General features: G+C 43.1%; 1 protein-coding gene across 1 annotated transcript in view; it reads right to left on the bottom strand.

Annotated features, from left to right (window-relative positions):
- SAXO1 (stabilizer of axonemal microtubules 1) overlaps positions 1-24415 on the bottom strand; it is a 66372-nt gene that overhangs the window by 22234 nt on the left and 19723 nt on the right. The window contains exons 3-6 of the mRNA XM_065907849.1: positions 19461-19475; positions 15849-16103; positions 15515-15750; positions 9570-9749 (exon numbers count right to left, since the gene is read on the bottom strand). Coding sequence (XP_065763921.1) covers positions 9570-9749; positions 15515-15750; positions 15849-16103; positions 19461-19475 — 686 coding nt within the window. The remainder of the gene's footprint in view (positions 1-9569; positions 9750-15514; positions 15751-15848; positions 16104-19460; positions 19476-24415) is intronic.

The raw sequence follows: 24415 nt of genomic DNA, 5'->3' as shown, positions 1-24415 counted from the left end.
TGCTCAGCATGTAAGTTAAACAAACAGGGTGACAGCAGACAGCCCTTTCATACTCCTTTCTTGATCTTGAACCAGTCAGTTGTTCCATACCGAATTCTAACTGTTGCTTCTTCACCCACATACAGGTTTCTCAGGAGACAGGTAAGATGGCCTGGAATTCCCATCTCTTTAAGAGCTTTCCACAGTTTGCCATGATCCACACAGCCAAAGGCTTTAGTGTAGTCAATGAAACAGAGATAGATGATTTTCTGAAATTTCCTTGCTTTTTCTATAATCCAGCAAATGCTGGCAATTTGATCTCTAGTTCCTCTATCTTTTCTAAACCCATTTTGGACATCTGGAAGCTCTTGGTTCACATCATGCTGAAGCCTAGCATGCAAGATTTTAAGCATGACCTTACTAGACTGGGAAATGAGTGCAATTGTCCAATGGTTAGCACATTCTTTGGTACTACCTTTCTTGGGAAGTGGAAGGAGGATTGACCTTTTCCAGCCCTGTGGCCACTCCTGGGTCTTCCAGATTTGCTGACATAATGAATGCAAAACCTTGATGATATCATCCTTTAGGGATTTGAATAGTTCTGCTGGAATTTCATTGCATCCACTAGCTTTATTGACAGCAGTGCTTCTTAAGGCCCACTTGACTTCATACTCCAGAATCTCTGGCTCTGGGTGACTAACCACATTATTGTAGTAATCCGGTTCGTTAAGATCTTTTCTATATAGTTCTTCCATGTATTCTCTCCTTCTCTTCTTGATCTCTTCAGCATCTACTAGGTCTCTACCATTTTTACCCTTTACTGTGCCCATCGTTGGGCTGAATGCTCCCTCGATGTTTCCAATTCTCCTGAAGAGATCTCTAGCCTTTCCCCTTCTGTTGCTTTCTTCTGTTATTAAACACTGTTCGTTGAAGAAGGCCTTCCTGTCTCTTCTAGCTATTCTTTGAAACTATGCATTTAATTGGGTGTACCTTTCCCTCTCTCCATTGCTTTTCACTTCTCTTCATTCTTCTGCTATGTGTAAAGCCTCCTCAGATAACCACTTTGCCTTCTTACTTTTCTCTTCCTTTGGGATAGTTTTGTTCACCACCTCCTGTATAATATTATGGACCTCTGTCCATAGTTCTTCAGGCATACTGTTGTCTAGATCTAGTCCCTTGAATCTATTTGTTACCTCTACTGTGAATTCATATGGGATTTAAGTCATACCTGACTGGTCTAGCATTTTTTCCAGTTTTGTTTAGTTTAAGCCTCTAGAGAAGGGGCTGTCTACAAACACAGGCTTGCCTTCCTCACACCCTACTCATGCTCCACCCATCAAATCACTCCTTGCTTGAGTCAAGGCCTTCAAAGCCCCACCTTATTTCTCCAGGCCTTTATCCTTATGCCATCAGATACTTTGGCCACCTGATGCAAAGAACTGACTCATTAGAAAAGGCACTGATGCTGGGGAAAGACTGAAGGCAGGAGGAGAAGGGGATGACAGAGGATGACATGGTTGGATGGCATCACTGACTCAATGGACATGAGTTTGAGCAAGCTCCAGGAGTTGGTGATGGACAGGAAATTCTGGAGTGCTGCAGTCCATGGGGTCACAGAGAGTTGGACAAGACTGAGTGACTGAACTGAACATATCCTTATGCAGCATCTCCATGGCATCCATTCTCTCCTTCAATTTTGTAGTAATCTCTCTCTCGACTCCTTTGATACCTCTCCTCATCATTTGACCTCTTAATTGCTTCTATGGGGTTTTGTTCTTTGTCAAATTATTTGATTTCATTATTTCCACATGTAATTCTGAAACTCCTGGTGTCCAGGAGCCCTTTGAGGAAAACATAATGTCTCTGCAGGCAGATCAGGCAGGCCATTCCAGCCCACTGAGAAAGATCCCTAGGCTGGGTCACAGGGCTTGATTCGTCCCCTCACCTTGGTAAAGACACACTCAGCCCACGTTATCTTTGCTACGACAGACCGGATTCCAAGAATATGCCTCTAGTACAGAGATTCCTTGGTGTCCATTATTCGTGGAGGATCACCCCCAGCCCATGGATACCGAAATCTGTGGACATTCAAGTTCCTTGTACAAAAGGGTGTAGTATTTGCATATAATCTATGTACATCTTCTTGTATAACTTTGTATCATCTCTAGATTACTTATAATACCCAACACTATGTAGTTTCTGGTGCACGGAAAATTCTAATTTAGCTTTAGGGAACTTTCTGGAATTTTTAAAAACATTTTTAATGCACAGATGTGGAACCCACAGATATGACTGTACCTATCTACTCCTTTACTCACTCATCTCCTCAAACCCAACCAAAGCTGAGGGTAACATCTGTCATTGCCTCACATAAACTCTGGACAAAATATAAAAATCAACTACCTGTGAGCACTAAGGGCAACCAAAACAGGAAGATTCTAGAGCAGAAGCAACAGGTGGAAGAAGGGAATGATACCGGATGAGCCTATGCATCAACTTCCCTTCTTTTTCCAACATTTCCAGTCTGTAGGCAGGCTCCAGTCTGTGCCAGGTAGAGCACATCTTCTTGACTAAAGAACTAGAATGCAAAATCTGAAGCAACCACAAATGCTGGGAAGTGAGAAAAGAATTCTGAAAAGGGGAGACCGGAAACAGTAAGGCTTAAATTCTGTTTATAAACTGGGCCCTTATCTCTGGCTGACATTGCCTGCGTGGGACAGACTTCAAGCAACTGTGATAAAGATAAGTGAACTGAGGTGAGAATTGCCACACAAAACACAAGTTTGCATTTTGAGTCCAATCAACCTGTGATGGTGGTGGTTTAGTCACTAAGCTGTGTCTGACTCTTGCAACTCCATGGACTGTAGCCCGCCAGGCTCCTCTGTCCATGGGATTTGCCAGGCAAGAGGACTGGAGTGGGTTGCCATTTCTTCCTCCAGGGGATCCTCTCAACTCTCCTGAATTACAGGTGGTCTCCTGCATTGTAGACAAATTCTTTACCACTGAGTCACCTAATGTCTGCTTTAAAACCACATTCTTCAGAGGAATGTAATAAAATCTAGATCTTCCACAACATAACATTAACAATGCACAGGATCAATCCAAATTTATTGACATACATAGAGAAAATGTGACCCATTATCAAGGGGGGAAAAAAGAAGATAATCATGAAGACCAGCCCCAAGCAGTCCCAGATTCTGCAATTAGCAGAGAAAGATTATAAAGTAGCTATTTTAGCTATGCTTACTTACAAAATGGAAAACAATGTCACAATAAATTTAAAAAAGGAAATCACAGAAGAAGAATAGAAACTATATATAAAAATAACTACATGTAAATTCTAAAACTAAAAAACATAATATCTAAAATGAAACACTCACTGGATGGGTAACAGCAGAATGGAGACAGAGGAAGCAAGACAGACTTAGCAAACCTGAAAACAGATGAATATAAGCTGTCCAATCTGAAGGACAGAGAGGAAAAAAGACTGGGTGAAAGAAGTGAACAAAGCCTCGGGGACAGAAAAAATACTTAAAGGCCAAAATGTCCCCAAATTTAAACAAAGACACCCTGATATCTCAGTCGGTAAAGAATCTGCCAGCAATTCGGGAGACCCCGGTTTGATTCCCAGGTTGGGAAGATCTGCTAGAGAAGAGATAGGCTACCCACTGCAGTATTCTTGGGCTTCCCTTGTGGCTCAGCTGGTAAAGAATCTGCCAGCAATGCAGAAGAGCTCGTTCAATCCCCAAGTTGGGAAGATCCCCTGGAGAAGGGAAAGGCTACCCACTCCAGTATGCTGGCCTGGAGAATTCCACGGACTGTATAGTCCATAGAGTCACAAAGACTCAGACACGATCGAGTGACTTTCACTTTCACTTCACAGAAAGGCTCTTAAACTACCCAGGCACATCTAGCACCGAGACCTATTATAGCATGTCTTCACTAATCCTTAGATCCAGTCTATCAGTTCAGTTCAGTTTAGTTGCTCAATTGTATCTGACTCTCTGCAACCCCATGGACTGCAGCATACCAGGCTTCCCGGTCCATCACCAACTCCTGGAGCTTGCTCAAACTCATGTCCATCGAGTTGGTGATGTCGTCTGACCACCTCATCCTCTGTCATCCTCTTCTCCTCCTGCCTTCAATTTTCCCCAGCATCAGGGTATTTTCCAATGAGTCAGTTCTTTGCATCAGGTGGCCAAAGTATTGGAGTTTCAGATTCAGCATCAGTCCTCCCAATGAATATTCAGGACTGATTTCCTCTAGGATTGACTGACTGGGCTGCAGTCCAAGAGACTCTCAAGAGTCTTCTCCAATATCAGTTCAAAACCGTCAATTCTTCAGTGCTTAGCTTTCTTTATAGTCCAACTCTCACATCCATACATGACTACTGGAAAAACCATAGCTTTGACTAGATGGACCTTTGACAGTAAAGTAATGTCTCTGCCTTTTAATATGCTGTCTAGGTTGGTCATAACCTTTCTTCCAAGGAGTAAGAGTCTGTTAATTGGCTGCAGTCACCATCTGCAGTGATTTTGGAGCCCAAGAAAATAAAATCTGTCACTGTTTCCATTGTTTCCCCATCTATTTGCCATGCAGTGATGGGACCAGATGCCATCATCTTCATTTTTTGAATGTTGAGTTTTAAGCCAGCTTTTTCACTCTCCTCTTTCACTTTCATCAAGAGGCTCTTCAGTTCTTCTTCACTATCTACCATAAGGGTGGTGTCATCTGCATATCTGAGGTTATTGATATTTCTCCTGGCAATCTTGATTCCAGCTTGTGCTTCATCCAGCCTGACATTTCACATGATGTACTCTGCATATAAGTTAAATAAGCAGGGTGACAGTATACAGCCCTGACATACACCTTTTTCAATTTTGAACCAGTCTGTTGTTCCATGTCCAATTCTAACTGCTGCTTCCTGACCTGCATACAGATTTCTCAGGAGGCAGGTTAGGTGGTATTCCCATCTCTTTCAGAATTTTCCACAATTTGTGGTGATCCACACAGTCAAAGGGTTCGGTATAGTCAATAAAGCAGAGATATTTTTCTGAAACTCTTTTGCTTATTCTATGATCCAACAGATGTTGGCAATTTGATCTCTGGTTTCTCTGCCTTTTCTAAATCCTACTTGAACATCTGGAAGTTCACGGTTCACATACTGTTGAAGCCTGGTTTGGAGGATTTTGAGAATTACTTTGCTAGCTTGTGAAATGAGTTCAATTGTGCAGCAGTTTGAACATTCTTTGGCATTGCCTTTCTTTGGGATTGGAATGAAAACTCATCTTTTCCAGTCCTGTGGCCACTGCTGAGTTTTCCATATTTGCTGACATATTGAGTGCAGCACTTTCACAGCATCATCTTTTAGGATTTGAAATAGCTCAACTGGAATTTCATCACCTCCACTAGCTTTGTTCATAGTGATGCTTCCTAAGGCCCATTTGACTTCACATTCCAGGTGTCTGGCCCTAGGTGAGTGATCACACCATCATGCTTGTCTGGGTCATAAAGATCTTTTTTGCATAGTTCTTCTGTGTATTCTTGCCACCTATTCTTAATATCTTCTGCTACTGTTATGTCCAAACCATTTCTGTCCTTTATTGAGCCCATCTTTGCATGAAATGTTCCCTTGGTATCTCTAAATTTTCTTGAAGAGATCTCTAGTCTTTCCCATTCTATTGTTTTCCTCTATTTCTTTGCCCTGATCACTGAGGAAGGCTTTCTTATCTCTCCTTGCTATTCTTTGGAACTCTGCATTCAAATGGGTGTATCTTTTGTCTATAGAGGTGAGAAAGTGTACCCCCACTGGGACAACTCTGAGTAAAGAAATAAGTATTTGAACAGGAAGTGTGTAATATTCAATTGGTAGACACACGCCTACTACCAACTTTATTGCTTCTCTCCTGGCTTTTTGGAACAGATTCCAAAAGCCCTTCCCCGGACTTCCCTAGTGGCACGATAGATAAGAATCTACCGGCTAGTGCAGGGGACATGGGTTAGATCCCTGGTCCGGGAAGATCCCACATGCCTCGGAACAACTAGGCCCAGGTGCCACGACCACTGAGCCCATGTGCCTAGAGAATGTGCGCCGTAGCAAGAGAAGCCGCCGCAATGAGAAGCCCACGCGCCACAACAAGAGTAGCCCCCGGTCCCTGAAACTAGAGAAAGCCCGCACACAGCAACAAAGCCCCAGAGCTATCAAAAATAAGTAAACACAAGATCTCTCCCTTTTAGCTCTTTCTCTTTACTCTTCCACTTACTAAGGAGTCTTGTCAGTAAACAAAGGAATCCGTGCCACTTCCTACCCTTTACCCTGCAGCCAAATTCATCGCGTGAACCCAATTTCACCCACCCCCTTGCACCTCTATCTCCCCCTACCCACGGCCTCACTCCCTTTAGAATAAAGGTCTAACACCATCTTGAAGACTCACCTCTTTCTTCTGAGGCTATTCACTTTGCTCATCTTCAGGGATCTCACTTAGCTAACAAAACAATGTCCAAAAATGGGGCCCAAGTGTCTAACGTGGTGACACGCCTAAGAGTAAACAAGGCTTGACGTAGAAACCTTTTGCTCATAAATTGATCTCAGGTCTATCCAGACTAAAGGCAGATCCTCTGTGAGAGAACTACCAAAGGGCTGCAAAAAACCACTCAATATCAAGAAGGGCTGAAAAGCACAAACGAATATTCACCTCGTGGCACCTGTGTAAATCCCCAAGATTTACAGTCAGTAAGAGCGGCGTGCAGCTTCGATCATGCCTCATGCTGGGATGATAACTGTTCTAGAAACCAGGTGTTTTTTGTGTCTGGGCTTCATCACCAGACCCAGCCAAGCCTCGGGCCATGTGACTTTGTCATGCAGCAGGTGGCATGTCAAGCAGTCCCACATCCAACCTCAGAAACTAAGCCAGGTCCGCCTTTACATAGCGAAGTGAATCGGACATTCTGACCATCAGATTCCAAGGGCAGAAGGATGACGACACAGAAGTGTGCAGACACAAGGCCGACCCACCCCTTCCTCACCAACCTCTGGAGCGCCTAGATGACAACATCTCTACAGTTCCCTATGGGGAATGGTGTTATGTATTCAGAGATATGGACCAGAGTCTCTGCTGAGTTTACAAGGTTCAAAAAAGATAGTTAGTAAAAATCTTGATTTTTGTTGATTTATGTCAGTAAAATCCCACCAAAGCTAAAAAAAAAAAAAAAAGAAAAAAGAAAAAAAAAAGGCATCCTGATAGTGGCATGGTTGTTCTGTTTGTTTTTTTCATTCTAAAAAAATGTGCCCAGCAGGGCAGGCATGGGACTGAGAAATGACGAAACTGAGGGATGGGGGAGAGAAGAGATGCCTTCTGCTCATCTCCCCTTAGTCCTCTTTCTGGGGAAGAAAATAAAGGAGAGGAGAGAGGTATTTCTATTCTTTTTCCTTCCATGTTACCCATGATGATGTTACCCGTGATCCTGCCACTTCTTGTTTTTAAGGCCTGTATGATCATGAATAAATTGTTTTGGAAATTCTTTTACTATCTGCATTCCTCCGCTTTGGCCACAACTTAACATGAATGATTGTATTATTCTGGCCTTGCCAGGGACAGAGAGGATTTCTGGGTGATATGTTTATTGTTGTAAGTAACACAAGGCAAGGATAATTTAGAACAGGTCAAAGGGCTGGTTTTTGTTTTGCAAAGAGGGAGAGCATATGGGGAAGGGGGGCATGATGGGGAGGAGAGAGGGAATGTGGGGCTCCATTGGGTGCTCATAGCTCAGGGATGGGGCAGGACTACTGCTCCAGAGAAAAGGTTTGTCCTCATTTGTCCTGAGCGTCTGGATAACAGACAAAAAGCATCCTTCAACATCCAGCCCTCCAAGGATTCAAATATTTCCAGAACAATATCTGAAGCCACGCTGCACTCTACATTCCATGAGATGCTCTATATACTTGGGTATAAAGAAAAGTGAAGACTAGTATCTTAAAACCAAATGTGATACTCATAAGCCATTTCTCCATACTGCTCTTATCCTTTCCTACCAACTACATGTCTGTTATACACATGCTTAGTTCTTTTCATGAGTATAGACTGTAGTTTCTTCAAATGAAAAGCAACATTTGAGAATGATCCACTTCTCTCTCTTTTTGAGGTCTTTAGATTCTTAGAAACAAAGGGTGCTGTTTTCTTGGTAAAATGAAGCCCAAACCTTAAGGTTTATATTGTTTAGTAAGTCATAGGTTGAAAAGCAGGTTGCATAGATTACGTTTTTTTCATGAATCAGGACTCAGATACCCTGTGCTTAAATCAAATCATTTAATATAACTACTCAGCATAAAGGTGGCCTGATTCAAGAATCAGATAGAACCCTTGACTACCCCCCATTCTCAAACTGCCTCTGTCCACCAGTTCCCACTAAGTCCAGCGATCACTTGGCTTCGACCTTGCCTAGTGGGTCTTTTCTACCCCATCACCCAGATGTGGACTTCTTCCTTTGGATATACAAGATAAGCAGCATTTAGTACATGCCTCCAACCCATGTTCTCAACAGAGGATGTTTCCAGGCCTATCCTGGAGGAAACCTGGAGGCAGAAGCAATGGTGTTCTGCTTAGTCTGGGCCAGCTGGGACCTTTATCAGAAAAGGACAAAATCGCAAGGCAAAAGGTGGGGGCAGCATGCAATAGGAAGAAAATTTACCAGATCTTGAAAACCTATAATATGTAGGCATCATACTAGGACTATTTCATCTCCACTGCACAGCAATCCTGCCCCTTAGGGATGAGGATCATCAGAGGCAGGGAAGGCATCCAGCTCTCAGGTCTTATCTGGAAACTAAGCTATACAACCTGAAACACCGCCCAAGTAACTCCGAGGTATTGGTACCCCTCTTGGTCACCAGGCACAGGACAGAGGTCACTCACTGAGCTGTCAACAACCCGATTCTGTGAGAGCCTTGCAACGCAACGTGCAGAACAATCCTGGGATTGACCATATGTCCCCGCCCCCTCAATACAGATAACGCTGCGGCCCTGATGTGTTGACTCATCAGGGACTCAGTCTCTGTACAGAGCTGGACCTCAAGAATCAGAGTTTCTAAGTCAAGAGTAACTTAAAAGGAGATATTCTTTGTTTACATTCTTGATGTATGTCCAAGGGGACCTCAATTCAAAATCTATAGCATAACTTCAAAAACGCTCAAGTTCTCTTTCACCACTACCAACATCACTAACAGCACCCAAGCTGACCTGGAGCTTATGTGCAAAAGTCCAAAACTCCCTTTCCTGCAGCAGCCCTCACCCCTTTCAAGTTATTACTTCCCTTTAATACTTTAAGCCTTTCCATGTAGATCAATCTGCAATTCCTGCCCCACAGCCCCACCCTTGCCCCAAGCCCCAAGCAAGAATCCTTTCTCGCTAAAAGAGGGCTGCAGAAAACTAAAGTGGCTAATAAATGCAGGATTTTCTTTCAGAGATTCTCTAAGTAAATTAAGGCATTAATAGCACATATTGATAGTGCACATTAATGTAATATTGAACATTAACTTAATGTACATTACTCCATCAGTGTTGTACACTCATACATTTACACCACGCCCTCACCTCGATGTGGTCAGGCCTTCCATCGGCGTGAACGCTCTCTGGTAATCCATCTTGGGCTTGAAGGACTCTCTGGGCAGGTAAGAGTGATGGACAGGGTAGTTTTCGGTATATTCGGAGAGAAGACATGGTTTCTCTGTTTTATCATAAATCTTGGTAGGGAGGTGTGGACAATGATGCCGCCTAGTTAAAAAAGAAAAATGGAACATGAGGTTGGTTACCTTCTTACGAAGAATACATTCAGCCTGCTACCTACTCAAAATGTGACCCAGAGTATAGAATCATGACAGCCAACATTGAAAGCAGGAATTTAACCCTTCTTTTTCTCTACTGAACTATATGAAGTGGCCAGAAATTTTTAAATTATCTGTAACTGCAATTGGTTAATTGTCAAAATTCCTTGGATCATAAAGTTACAAAAGCATAGCTGACAACCAGCCCTCACATGTGTCATGCTTCTCATTTAAGTACTGAAACACTCCCATACTGTAGTGAAATGGTTGTAGCCACCGAGGCATCTGAGTGCCAACCCAGTCCCTCCCAAGACCTTCCTGCACCTACCAGTCGCCCAGCAATCAAGGGCTTAATATCTGACCTAATAGGGGGCTGCAAGGCTATGCTCAAGGGCCAGGTTATTATCTTTCCTCATTGGTTCCTGGGTCAATTAAGAATATCACCCTCAAAACAATAAAAAAATAAAAATTAAAAAAAAAAAAGAATATCACCCACACACAAGTGGCATCACACAGAGCAGAACCACCCCAGTTCTGAGTATACACCACTGACGACGTGAAAACATTTTTGCATTGAAAGTCTGGTTCCTTCATTCTTTCAGGTCTCATTTCAATTGTTGCCTCCTTAGACTTCCGCTGATCATCTTAACCTAAAAGACACCCCACCAGCCCCTCCCATCACTTACAGAGTTCCTCTCATCACTTGCTATTATCTGTAACTTGCACTTTTGTTGATGAGTTTATTATCCATCAAGCTCAGCACCATTTTCTGTCTTGTTCACTGCTACATCTCTAGTACCTCTCATATCCTGCCTGCCATATAGCAGGCACTCAAAAAAACATTCACTAAGCAAATACTGGGGCTTCCATGGTGGCTCAGTGGTAAAGAATCGCCTGCCAATGCAGGAGACATGGGTTCGATCCCTGGTCCGGGAAGATCCCATATGCTGTGGAGGAACTAAGCCCACATACCGCAACAACTCGGCCTATGCTCTAGAGCCCAGGAGCCGCAACAGGAGAAGCCACTGCAATGAAAAGCCCGTGAGCCACAGCTAGAGAGCAGCCCTCGCTCTCCCCGAGAGAAAAGCCCACACAGCAATGAAGACCCAACACAGTCAAAAATAATAAATAAAAAAATTTTAAACACAAATATTGAACATATGAATGAATTATTAAATAAACTTTATCCAGGTTGATGACTAATAGACAATAACTTGAATTTATAGTGTATAGTGAGTTTTTCCATTTATTATCATTTCCATTTATAGTTTATAGTGACTTATTCTATTACCATAAGCACGGTAATAAACAACCTTATTATTCTACTTACAGGTGAATAAAGGGCAGCTATTTGAGCTGTCAAAGCTAAGTAGTATATCATTATTTGTACACCCACACACAATCCTTACAAACCAGCTGGGCATCTCTATCATCAGACACCAGCACATCAACAAAGCTCCGTATTAGTGATCTCCAACTGAGAGATCAGAAATGGCACCCAGAATGTATATCCAGAAATGACACTGAATTTTTTTAATAACTTTTTTATACTAAACCAATTCTAAGATCAAGGCATCTGGTTCCATCACTTCATGGCAAATAGATGGGGAAACAGAGGAAAACAGTAACTATTTTGGGGGGCTCCGAAATCACTGCAGATGGTGACTGCAGCCATGAAATTAAAAGATGCTTACTCCTTGGAAGAAAAGTTATGACCAACCTAGACAGCATATAAAAAGCAGAGACATTACTTTGCCAACAAAGGTCTGTATAGTCAAAGCTATGGCTTTTCCAGTAGTCATGTATGGATGTGAGAGTTGGACTATAAAGAAAGCTGAGCACCGAAGAATTGATGCTTTTGAACTGTGGTGTTGGAGAAGACTCTTGAGAGTCCCTTGAACTGCAAGGAGATCCAACCAGTCCATCCTAAAGGAGATCAGTCCTGAATATTCATTGGAAGGACCGACGCTGAAGCTGAAACTCCAATACTTTGGCCACCTGATTTGAAGAACTGACTCACTGGAAGAGACCCTGATGCTGGGAAAGATTGAGGGCAGGAGGAGAAGTGGACGACAGAGGATGAGATGGTTTGGTGGATGGTATCACCGACTCGATGGACAGGAGTTTGAGGAAGCTCCGGGAGTTGGTGATGGACAGGAAAGCCTGACGTGCTGCAGTCCATGGGGTCACAAAGAGTCCAGACACAAGTGAGTGACTGAACTGAACTGATAGCATGAGTATCCGAATTTCAGTGTTAAATACATTCAAAAGTTTTTCTTTTTAATTAATTATTTTGGCTGCACTGGGTCCTTGTTGCTTTGTACTGCCTTTTTCTAGTTGCAGAGAGCAGGGCTATTCTTCACTGTAGTTCGAGGGCTTCTCATTGCTGTGGCTACTCTTCTTGTGGAGCACAAGCCTTAGGCATGCAGGCATCAGTAGTTGCAACTCACAGACTCAATAGTTGTGGCACATGGGCTTAGTTGCTCTGCAGCATGTGGAATCTTCCCAAAATCAGAGTTTGAACTTGTGTCTGCTGCATTGGCAGGCAGATTCTTACCCACTGTGCCATCTGAAAAGTTCCAAAAGTTTCCTCTTTTAAAAATGTACAGTATTGGTATTTAAAATATGAAGATGCATATTTATATTTTATATATATTTAATAGGGCTTCCCTGATAGCGCAGATGGTAAAGAATCTGCAGTTATCTCCTAAGTATAGGCACAAAAATGCTTGCTCTATTTTGCTTTGTTTACTATGAAACACATTTCCCACAGTATATGTTAGATATTGTTAGCATTGCTAGGCTCAGAATCAGTCCAATTATCTGAGATTTCAATTTGAGCCAATTAGTACCCTATCATTTTGGGATTCCTACAAACCTCAAATCAAAAGCCAAGAAGTGTTGGCTACCCAAAAATACCTCTGCAGATATATTTTATTCACCCACACTTTGGAGAGGAAAATCAAGATTTTATTAAGGGTTACTTTATTGCAAGTGCCTGAATCTAAGTTAACTCCAGACTTAAAAGGATTTTCCCTCTCTAGTGCTCTTGCTTTTTAAACCAGTAAAACTTTGCTTTTATATAACCTCCTTTCCATATTGTTACTTTTTCAAACTGTAACATGTTGTAAAGGTTCATTACTACAGAAAAATAAATGTAATGGCAAAAAATACATTATACTGGAATCATGAGAGAGGATTTCGGTATAGCAATACACTTGCCTCCAGGCATTGATGTTCCATTAAATGGACTTTATATATATATTTACAGGGAAGATTTTATTTATTTGAGATGTTGCTAGTTAACTAGAACTTCCCTGGTGGCTTAGACGATAAAACATCTGCCTACAATGAAGGAGACCAGGGTTCAATCCCTAAGTCAGGAAGATCCTCTGGAGAAGGAAATGGCAACCCACTCCAGCACTCTTGCCTGGAAAATCCCATGGACAAAGGAGCATGGTGGGCCACAGTCCATGGGGTCACAAAGAGTCAGACACGACTGAGAGACTTCACTTTCACTTTCTTTAGTTAACTAAGACCTTGTTTCACTTTGAAATATCAAAGACTTGCAGAAACTCAATGTTTCATCACCTGAGTGTGCTCATGGAGGGACCTTCTTTCCTCATCTGCACCCACCCCAAGCTGAAAGTCCCTCTCAAGACCCCAAGTACTGTGTCTCCACCTTATTGGCCTTTGTCCAGGAGTTCCTCAGGGATAAAAACCAAGTCTTACACATCTGTGTTCTGGAAACTAGCTAGCCTGATATTTCATATATTTTAATAGCTGAATGGACAATGTATAGGAGGATAAACTACTGGAGAAAGATATGGACAAAGAGATGACTGATTTGTGCTAATATTAGTAGAGCCAAAAGGGAAAAGGCAGAGCAGATTCTGTTTTTATGGACCTAGTGTCTAAATACAGAGTGTGGGATCACTATGCATGGTGTATTTGAAAATGGTCTTAACAGTCATGAACAGTCATGAACCAGAAAGAAACACGACTCTTCGTTCCAGCTCTCTGATACCTGTTCCAGTTACCGCAGTCACCCAGCTCAAGAACACATTCAAACAAGCCTAGACGGGCCAGCAGACCAAGAAAAGAAAGAGTAGGGTTCTCCTTAATCTATCAGCACTCTGAAGTTTTTCCACTCCAAGAATTACTAAAGGACCAGCAATAAAAGGAAATAATCCTAATATCTTCTGCATTGGTAAAGGGACAATAGAGACCTTTCAGCAGAACCCAGAAAAAAAGTTGTTCACAACAGTTGATTCCAAATTAGAATTATAGAATTTTAAAATTTTTAAATGGAAAACATCTGATCCAACATCCCCGCTATGCAGATGAAAAATCTGAAGCTCAGAGAACTATGCATGTAACCTAGCCACAGATCTAACCTAGACATATTAAAAAGCAGACACATTACTTTAGCAATAAAGGTCTATCTAGTCAAAGCTATGGTTTTTCCAGTGGTCGTGTACGGATGTGAGAGTTCGACTATAAAGAAAGCTAAGTGCCAAAGAACTGATGTTTTTGAAATGTGGTGTTGGAGAAGACTCTTGAGAGTCCCTTGGATTGCAAGGAGATCAAACCAATCCATCCAAAAGGAAATCAGTCCTGAGTATTCACTGGAAGGACTGATGTTGAAGCTGAAACTCCAATACTTTGGCCACCTGGTGCAAAGAACTGGCTCACTAGAGAAGACCCTGATGCTGGGAAAGATTGAAGGTGGGAGGAGAAGGGTACGACAGAGGATGAGATGGTTGGCTGGCATCACTGACTCGATGGCATGAGTTTGAGCAAGCTCTGGGAGTTGGTGATGGACAGGGAAGCCTGGCGTGCTGCAGTCCATGGGGTTACAAAGAGTTGGACATGACTGAGTGACTGAACTCTTACTACATTCTCAAAATCTAATGTGTGTCTCACATTGACAGCACATATCAGGACCACCACATTTCCAGGGCTCAAGCCACATGTGGTGACTTCCCTGCTGAGAAGGGCAGGTCTAGAATCTGAAAGTACAGACAAAAGAACTGCAAGCACTTGGGTGCTGAAAGCTCTCCCAACAAATGCTTAGAAATACTTTTGTTGACAAATAGGGTATTTTGCCTCTTAGACTCTCTGGCCTGCCTTCATGTAACACAATTCAAGGCATATATTAAAAGACATGAAAAATTAGTAGGCGGATATTTTCATTATCTCCTCACTCCACAGAGCCATCTTCAGTTTTAGGCACCCTAAGTTAACTTCTTTCCTGCCACCTCCACTTTTTCAGAATGTTCCCCTTCCTTCAAGGCCAATCATGAATGCCACTTCTACCACCATCACCACAGCCACCACAGGGAGCTACTGATGATCCCACTGCACTCTCTTGCTGGCCATCACTTTCCTTCTCTGTGCCTGGCGTTGGGTCCCTACCTCTTTGAGGACCCCATTACCATCTGCTCTGCCTTCCATGTTTCTCTACTTACAAATTTTGACGTTAAGAATTTTCATGGTTGCAAACGAAGCTGTTCATCAGAGAGAAAGTACAGTAATTCTTCTTGCCACCAAGAGGCAGCATGATATTTAAAGTGGATAACCAACAAGAACCCAGTGTATGGCACAGGGAACTCTACTCAATGTTATGTCACAGCCTGGATGGGAGGGGGGTGGTGGGGAGAATGCATACACGTATAGGCATGGCTGAATCCCCTGCTGTCCACTTGAAACTACCACGACATTGTTAATCGCCTGCCTTCGTAGGGTGGGCTGCGGGCAGCTGAACCTGGTGGGTACCAATACGCCGTACCCTTGCAGCTGGGGGAGTCGTAGTGAGGCTGGCCCAGCGGCAGGTCCCGGCAGCTCAGGTGGGCCTGGGCTGCAGCCGTGTGGCCCAGGCTGGCCCCCTGGAGCCCGTGCTTGAGGGGCTCACAGGCAGCCAGCTTTGTGGGCGGTGGCCGCAGCTCTTCCTTGAAGCCCAGGGTGGGTGAGCAGGTGGGCGAGTATGCCTTCTGCAGACCTGCATCAAACACCGTGGGTGGGTGGGCCAGTGGTGGAAAATGCTTGCCATCCAGCTCAGGGGCACCCAGGCTAGGCGAATCGCAGTGGAAGCCTTGGCCGAAGGCGTGGATGGGTTTATGGAGTAGGGTCCCATGAAGTCACAGGGGTCTCGCTCGCCCACACTGAAGGCCCTCGATTGGGAGGGCAGCGGGGACATACTGCTGTCCCCACTGTAGTAGTCCAGGCCGAGGTCAGGGCTGTCCTGGAACAGGGGGTTGACGGGCTGCGGCTTGGGGATGAACTTGGCTTTGGCCAAATATCGCTATACCTCGATACAAAATAAAAACTTTCAAGTTTGAAAAAAGAAAAATAGACAGCATGAATCAGTTCAGTTCAGTTCAGTGGCTCAGTCTGTCCAACTCTTTGTGACCCCATGAATCGCAGCACGCCAGTCCTCCCTGTCCATCACCAACTCCCGGAGCATGAATAATAGCTGCTATAACTTTAGACTTCTCAAACAAATGAACTTCTAATAGTTCTTTAGAACCCAGTCTATTTGTAAGCAGGACAGCATTTGGTGGGTACCAGTGACTCATCTGGCCTTTACCGTGGTCTTTTAGAATCCCTCGCTAAACCCTGTGGGCAGTGAGGAGGACTCTCTACTCCAAGGTGCAGACAGCATGGCAGAAAGGGACTTTGCAAGAAGGAAGATTGTTTTCCAGTCCTAGCTCTGTCACTGACTGCTTCTATAATGTTGAGAAAATTACTTAACTCTTCTGAACTTTGATTTCCTCCTCTATGGTGTGAGGATAACAACTTCTACTTAGTGTCATTGTGTGGATTAAAGGAGATAGCTGGAGGGAAAATGTCTAGCCCAGACTAAGGCAAGCACTCTGTGATTAGTAGGCTATGTTAACTGAGCAATTATTATACATCACATGGGCTAAGAGTTCTACATCTCATCCTGTCTAATCCTCACAGCAGTGCCATAATGGAAGCCCTCTTATTTTCCCCATTTTACATAAAAATTGAGGCTTATCTCACTCAAGGTCACATAGCCAGAAGGTAACAAAGTCAGGACTCGAACCTCAAGCCTTGTGCCTGGTTCCAAAGCCTGTACTCTTAACCACAGCCATACACACTGTGTGGCTCAATGGGATGCCAGCCTATACCAAACACCTGTTTCCTGGCTGCTCTGCCCCTGCCCTGTTTTCTTAGCTACACTAGGCCTTCCAAGAAAGAATGCACTCCCCTTTCCTGAGGATCCCAAAACTTTTCACATACAAACCAAAAATAGATGCAATTCCAAGTACTTTTTAAGACTCTGATCTCTCAACCTTTTTGGTTTTTTTTTTTACTGTCTAAAAAAACAGTCTCATTACATAAAATAATAGTAACCACCAGGAAAACAAAGAACACGGAACGCTGGGTCTAGAAGGACGCTTGAGATCAGCCAACCCCTTTGGCTTCATCAGTCAGATGTGGCCACTGAGACCAAGACACAACAAGCTTCCGCCCCACGCCACACAGCCAGTCAGCAGCAATATCCGCTCCAGGTCACATATCAACTCCCACATCACTGACTTCCATTTACAACCTGATTTAAAACTCGAAGTGCAGGCTCTTAAAGGATTTGCAGCACATTTTCCCTTTTGCCCAGTAGTTGGGAGCCTGTGACCTGTCATAGCTGCTGTGCAAGGGAGGAAATGCTCCGAGCAGAAAATGCATTCTTGGTCTAGGAGAGGGGAAGGTGCCAACCATCAACAATCTCAAGTCAAAAAGTCCTCATTCTATACCAATGATTTAGAATGATTCCAAGGTAGAGTAAACTCCAGGAGACGGTGAAGGACAGGGAAGCCTGGCGTGCGGCAGTCCATGGGGTCACAAATAGTCAGACATGACTTAGCGGCTGAACAACAAGATATCTAGAGTTAACAAGAACTCTGAGACCCTAGAGGCAGGGTCCTCTCAGAGAAGGATCTACATCTCTGAATGGTCTTCTCTTGGACAGTTCACAAAGCCAACCCAATTAGCCTCCAAGCATGGACAAAGCCAGTGCTTTTACCAAAGTGCACCTGGATCTGCTTGCAGTGGTTTATAAACTTTTTAAATATTTTATAAAATTTGTTCTCTCATATCTATAAAATACCCAGATCCAAAGGGAGAAGTGAGAATGCTTTTATGAGCTGAAAAAGAAGACCACTGTTGAACATACATATATTTCATACCAATCTTTTTTTTTTTTTTTTGGATACTCTCAAGAGTTTATTTCTTTCATTGGTCTACCAAACTTTTTCCCTGTAGGACAGACAAAACAACTTTCATTTTCCTGGCCCTTACTTTATTATTTATTTTTTTTTTTTTTTTTTATTAGTTGGAGGCTAATTACTTCACAACATTTCAGTGGGTTTTGTCATACATTGACATGAATCAGCCATAGAGTTACACGTATTCCCCATCCCGATCCCCCCTCCCACCTCCCTCTCCACCTGATTCCTCTGGGTCTTTCCAGTGCACCAGGCCTGAGCACTTATCTCATGCATCCAACCTGGGCTGGTGATCTGTTTCACCATAGATAATATACATGCTGTTCTTTCGAAACATCCCACCCTCACCTTCTCCCACAGAGTTCAAAAGTCTGTTCTATACTTCTGTGTCTCTTTTTCTGTTTTGTATATAGGGTTATCGTTACCATCTTTCTAAATTTCATATATACGTGTTAATATGCTGTAATGTTCTTTATCTTTCTGGCTTACTTCACTCTGTATAATGGGCTCCAGTTTCGTCCATCTCATTAGAACTGATTCAAATGAATTCTTTTTAATGGCTGAGTAATATTCCATGGTGTATATGTACCACAGCTTCCTTATCCATTCATCTGCTGATGGGCATCTAGGTTGCTTCCATGTCCTGGCTATTATAAACAGTGCTGCGATGAACATTGGGGTGCACGTGTCTCTTTCAGATCTGATTTCCTCAGTGTGTATGCCCAGAAGTGGGATTGCTGGGTCATATGGCAGTTCTATTTCCAGTTTTTTAAGAAATCTCCACACTGTTTTCCATAGTGGTTGTAGTAGTTTGCATTCCCACCAACAATGTAAGAGGGTTCCCTTTTCTCCACACCCTCTCCAGCATTTATTGCTTGTAGACTTTTGGATAGCAGCCATCCTGACTGGCGTGTAATGGTATCTCATTGTGGTTTTGATTTGCATTTCTCTGATAATGAGTGATGTTGAGCATCTTTTCATGTGTTTGTTAGCCATCTGTATGTCTTCTTTGGAGAAATGTCTGTTTAGTTCTTTGGCCCATTTTTTGATTGGGTCATTTATTTTTCTGGAATTGAACTTCAGGAGTTGCTTCTATATTTTTGAGATTAATCCTTTGTCTGTCTGTTCATTTGCTATTATTTTCTCCCAATCTGAGGACTGTCTTTTCACCTTACTTATAGTTTCCTTTGTAGAGCAAAAGGTTTTAAGTTTCTTTAGGTCCCATTTGTTTAGTTTTGCTTTTATTTCCAATATTCTGGGAGGTGGGTCATAGAGGATCTTGCTGTGATTTATGTCGGAGAGTGTTTTGCCTATGTTCTCCTCTAGGAGTTTTATAGTTTCTGGTCTTACATTTAGATCTTTAATCCATTTTGTATACCAATCTTAAGATGACTCACATTTCCCCTACCTACCTCTTCTACGTAGATCTTTAAAGAAACACAGCGGTGGGAGAAATCTGAATTACTCTAGCTTTTATCCTGCCTGTGGTGCTAGGGAACTGAACAGTGATTATAAACTAAACCTTTGGTAATGACTAATACGAAGGGAAAATTTCATGCAAAGATGGGCTCAATAAAGGACAGAAATGGTATGGCCCTAACAGAAGCAGAAGATATTAAGAAGAGGTGGCAAGAATACACAGAAGAACTATACAAAAAAGATCTTCATGACCCAGATAATCATGATGGTGTGATCACTCACCTAGAGCCAGACATCCTAAAATGCAAAGTCAAGTGGGTCTTAGGAAGCATCACTATGAACAAAGCTAGTGGAGGTGATGAAATTCCAGTTGAGCTATTTCAAATCCTAAAAGATGATGCTGTGAAAGCGCTGCACTCAATATGTCAGCAAATTTGGAAAACTCAGCAGTGGCCACAGGACTGGAAAAGGTCAGTTTTCATTCCAATCCCAAAGAAGGGCAAATGCCAAATAATGTTCAAACTACCGAACAATTGCACTCATCTCACATGCTAGTAAAATAAAGCTCAAAATTCTCCAAGCCAGGCTTCAGCAGTACATGAATCATGAACTTCCAGATGCTCAAGCTGGTTTTAGAAAAGGCAGAGGAACCAGAGATCAAATTGCCAACATCTGCTGGATTATCAAAAAAGCAAGAGAAACATCTCTGCTTTATTGACTATGCCAAAGCCACTGACTGTGTGGATCACCACAAACTGTGGAAAATTCTTCAAGAGATGGGAATAACAGACCACCTGACCTGCCTCTTCAGAAATGTGTATGCAGGTCAAGAAGCAACAGTTAGAACTGGACATGGAACAACAGACTGGTTCCAAACAGGGAAAGGAGTACAGCAAGGCTGTATATTGTCACCCTACTTATTTAACTTATATGCAGAGTGCATCATGAGAAACGCTGGACTGGATGAAGCACAAGCTGGAATCAAGATTGCCAGGAGAAATATCAATAACCTCTGATATGCAGATGACACCACCCTTATGGCAGAAAGTGAAGAAGAACTGAAGAGCCTCTTGATGAAAGTGAAAGAGGAGAGTGAAAAAGCTGGCTTAAAGCCCAACATTCAGAAAACTAAGATCATGGCACCTGGTCCCATCACTTCATGGCAAATAGATGGGGAAACAGTGGAAACAGTGTCAGACTTTATTTTTCTGGGCTCCAAAATCACTGCAGATGGTGACTGCAGCCATGTAATCAAAAGATGCTTACTCCTTGGAAGGAAAGTTATGACCAACCTAGACAGCATATTAAAAAGCAGAGACATTACTTTGCCAACAAAGGTCCATCTAGTCAAGGCTATGGTTTTTCCAGTAGTCATGTATGGATGTGAGAGTTGGACTATAAAGAAAGCTGAGCACTGAAGAATTGATGCTTTTGAACTGTGGTGTTGGAGAAGACTCTTGCGAGTCCCTTGGACAGCAAGGAGATCCAACCAGTCCATCCTAAAGGAAATCAGCCCTGAGTATTCATTGGAAGGACTGATGTTGAAGCTGAAACTCCAATATTTTGGTCACCTGATGTGAAGAACTGACTCACTGGACAAGACCCTGATGCTGGGAAAGATTGAAGGCAGGAGGAGAAGGAGATGACTGAGGATGAGATGACTGGACGGCATCACTGACTCAATGGACATGAGTTTGAATAAATTCTGGGAATTGGTGATGGACAGGGAAACCTGGCATGCTACAGTCCATGGGGTCGCAAAGAGTCGGACACAACTGAGCGACTGAACTGAATCCTTCAGGGGACCAGATTCTCAGTAAGAGAAAGCAGGGCCATCTGGTACAAATAGGACGAATAGATACAACTGATGTACCAACTAGCAGTGGCTACCTGGGAGCCACAAAAAAAAAAACCATACGTCTCAACCAACTGAGTGAGAATGACCATCTTGACAGACAGCCATGTCTGTCAAGGGTGCTGGGTTAGGGAAGTAGGGGTAGGGGATAAACGTATGAATGGACCTATCAACAAAAAGGAAGGAAAGAAAGGGAAAGAATTCTGGTTGAAATGTCCACCAGCTGTTGAAAATGGGGACATATCGGAATCAAACTTTGGAGGACATCTAGAAACAACAAAGCCATACAAATATGAAAGAAGTTGCCAAGATGAAAAAAGAGGACTAAAAACAAGGCCAACATTTTGAAGAACACCAAATTTAGGATGCAAGGTAAAGTTCAGGAGGAAAACACTGACAAAAGAGGATAATTCAGGGGCAGGTCAAATAAAGGATTTTAAATGTTCAGCAGTTAAATACCACAGAAAACTCTCTTATGGTGACTAGAAAGCAGCTTTAGTAGAGCATTTAGGCAGCAACCCAGGAGTGGATGCTGCTGACGAAGTGGAGGAGGGCAGAGAGGCCATATTGAAAAATCTGGTGACAAAACCAACAAAAAAGTCCATTAGGAGAGACATGATTACAGCAGATATGATTAAGGTTGGGGGGGGGTGTACCCAGAGGGGACATGGGTGGGGATCAAGGGACAATTGGGGGTTTTTTTTTAATTTAAATTGTTTATTTATTTTACTTTACAACATTGTATTGATTTTCCATACATTGACTTGAATCCGCCATGGGTGTACACGTATTCCCCATCCTGAACCCCCCTCCCATCTCCCTTCCAATCCCATCCCTCTGGGTCATCCCAATGCACCAGCCCCGAGCACCCTGTATCATGCATTGAACCTGGACTGGTGATTCGTTTCACATATGATAATTTACATGTTTCAATGCCATTCTCCCATATGATCCCACCCTTACCCTCTCCCACAGAGTCCAAAAGACTGTCCAATACATCTGTGTCTCTTTTGCTGTCTTGCATACAGGGTTATCATTACCATCTTTCTAAATTCCATATATATGCGTTAGTATAATGTATTGGTGTTTTTCTTTCTGGCTTACTTCACTCTGTATAATAGGCTCCAATTTCATCCACCTCATTAGAACTGATTCAAATATATTCTTTTTAATGGCTGAGTAATATTCCATGGTGTATATGTACCACAGCTTCCTTATCCATTCATCTGCTGATGGACATCTAGGCTGCTTCCATGTCCTGGCTATTATAAACAGTGCTGCGATGAACACTGGAGTACACATGTCTCTCTCAATTCTGGTTTCCTTGGTGTGTATGCCCAGGAGTGGGATTGCTGGGTCATATGGCAGTTCTATTTCCAGTTTTTTAAGGAATCTCCACACTGTTCTCCATAGTGGCTGTACTAGTTTGCATTCCCACCAACAGTGTAAGAGGGTTCCTCAAGGGACAATTTGAAAGGAGAGATGTGAATCTGAGCAGCACCAGTCTGGAGGCCTTGATGCAAGGCACAAAGGCATCCAGACAAAGCAAATAGAGGAGGTGGAAGGCGAAAGCATGCACAGGGCATCCTAGGGAGAGCGTTGAAGTGGCAAAAGAAAGGATGCAGGCTTGATTCCGAGGACTAGTGATGCCAAGGGAGAAAGGCCTAATCAGGATGGTGTAGCAAGGTTCAGAAGCTCTAGGGTAAGATACTGCGCTTCAGCAGAGTGGGAGGCAGAGGGTTTGTGGGGTGGCAGGCGCCAACAAGAGGAGCTCTGCTGGGATGTGCAGCCACCAGGCTGAGTGGGCAGGAAGGCAGTCGGCGAGAACCAGTGGTCCATGGGGAAATCTAGAGCCTGGAGAGAGGGGCAGAGAATACATTCAGAGCCATGGAGAGGATCCCAGAGGCTCTCCTCACCCATTCCTCCTCGGCAGACAAAAGAAAGAAGAGTTTCTTTTGTGGAAAAAAATGTTAGATGAATTGAGGAAATCCCTTCAATAAGGTGCAGTTGGAACCTAGAGCCTGTTATACAGAGTGAAGTCAGTCAGAAAGAGAAAAACAAGTATTGTATATCAATGGATATATATGGAATCTAGGGAAATGGTACTCATGAACCTATTTACAAGGCAGAAATAGAGACTCATACATAGAGAACAGGCTTAAGACACAGCAGGGGCAGGAGAGGGTGGGGAAAATTGAGAGTAGCACTGAAATATATACATTACCATAAATAAAATAGATAGCTAATGGGAATTTGCTATATAACACAGGGAGCTCTAACCCAGGGCTCTGTGACAACCTAGACGGCTGGGAGGTAGAAGGGAGGGAACGGATGCACACCTAAGGCTGATTCTTGTTGTTGTATGGCAGAAACCAACATCACATTGCAAAGCAATTATCCTCCAATTAAAAATAAATAATGTTTTTAAAAAATAAAATAAAATATCAAAAAAAAAAAAAAAAGAGGAGGAGGAGGTACAATTGGTTAAGGCATCATCCACAAGAGATGTAGGGCAGTCATTGCAGCAATGGCCCCAACTGAGTCAGAAGAGACATGCAGAAATAAGCATGCCAGTCAGCAGGGCACCTTCTCTTCCCATTTCTTTAACAACCAACCCTCCGGGGGAAGGCAGATGCCACCTGAGCTGTTCTAACTTGGCACATCTCCTCCCCATCAGCTCTGGCAACAGTGCCAAGACCCTATTCCCACCTAACCCCCTTCACGTCCTTCAGATTTCAGCTCAAAAATCTCTCCTGCGGAGGACTTCCCAGATCCCTGATCAGATCATGTTCACTCTGCTCCTTGCCCCATTCACACATCACATGCTGGCAGCATCCTGTTCAGTTTGATACCCTGAAAGGCGAACCTTGGCTGTCATTGCCTCAGTGCCCAGCACACAGTGGGCATTCAATATATGATTGCTGAAAGAAGGCAAGAAGAACAGGCACAAGTACTCCATGTGGCTAAGCTGTGTCCACTCTGGTCTGACCCAGCAGATCACTTACAAACTGCTAAAAAAAAAGAAAAAAACAACAGCAGCTTAGACTCATATTTTAGCAGTTTAGCCATGTCCCGTGGCACTTTCTAGGTAAA

Source organism: Muntiacus reevesi, chromosome 17 (assembly GCF_963930625.1).
Source record: "Muntiacus reevesi chromosome 17, mMunRee1.1, whole genome shotgun sequence".
NCBI classification, from domain to species: Eukaryota; Metazoa; Chordata; class Mammalia; order Artiodactyla; family Cervidae; genus Muntiacus; species Muntiacus reevesi.
The sequence above is the reverse complement of the archived record's forward strand: the minus strand, read 5'-3'. Positions and strand labels throughout refer to the sequence as shown.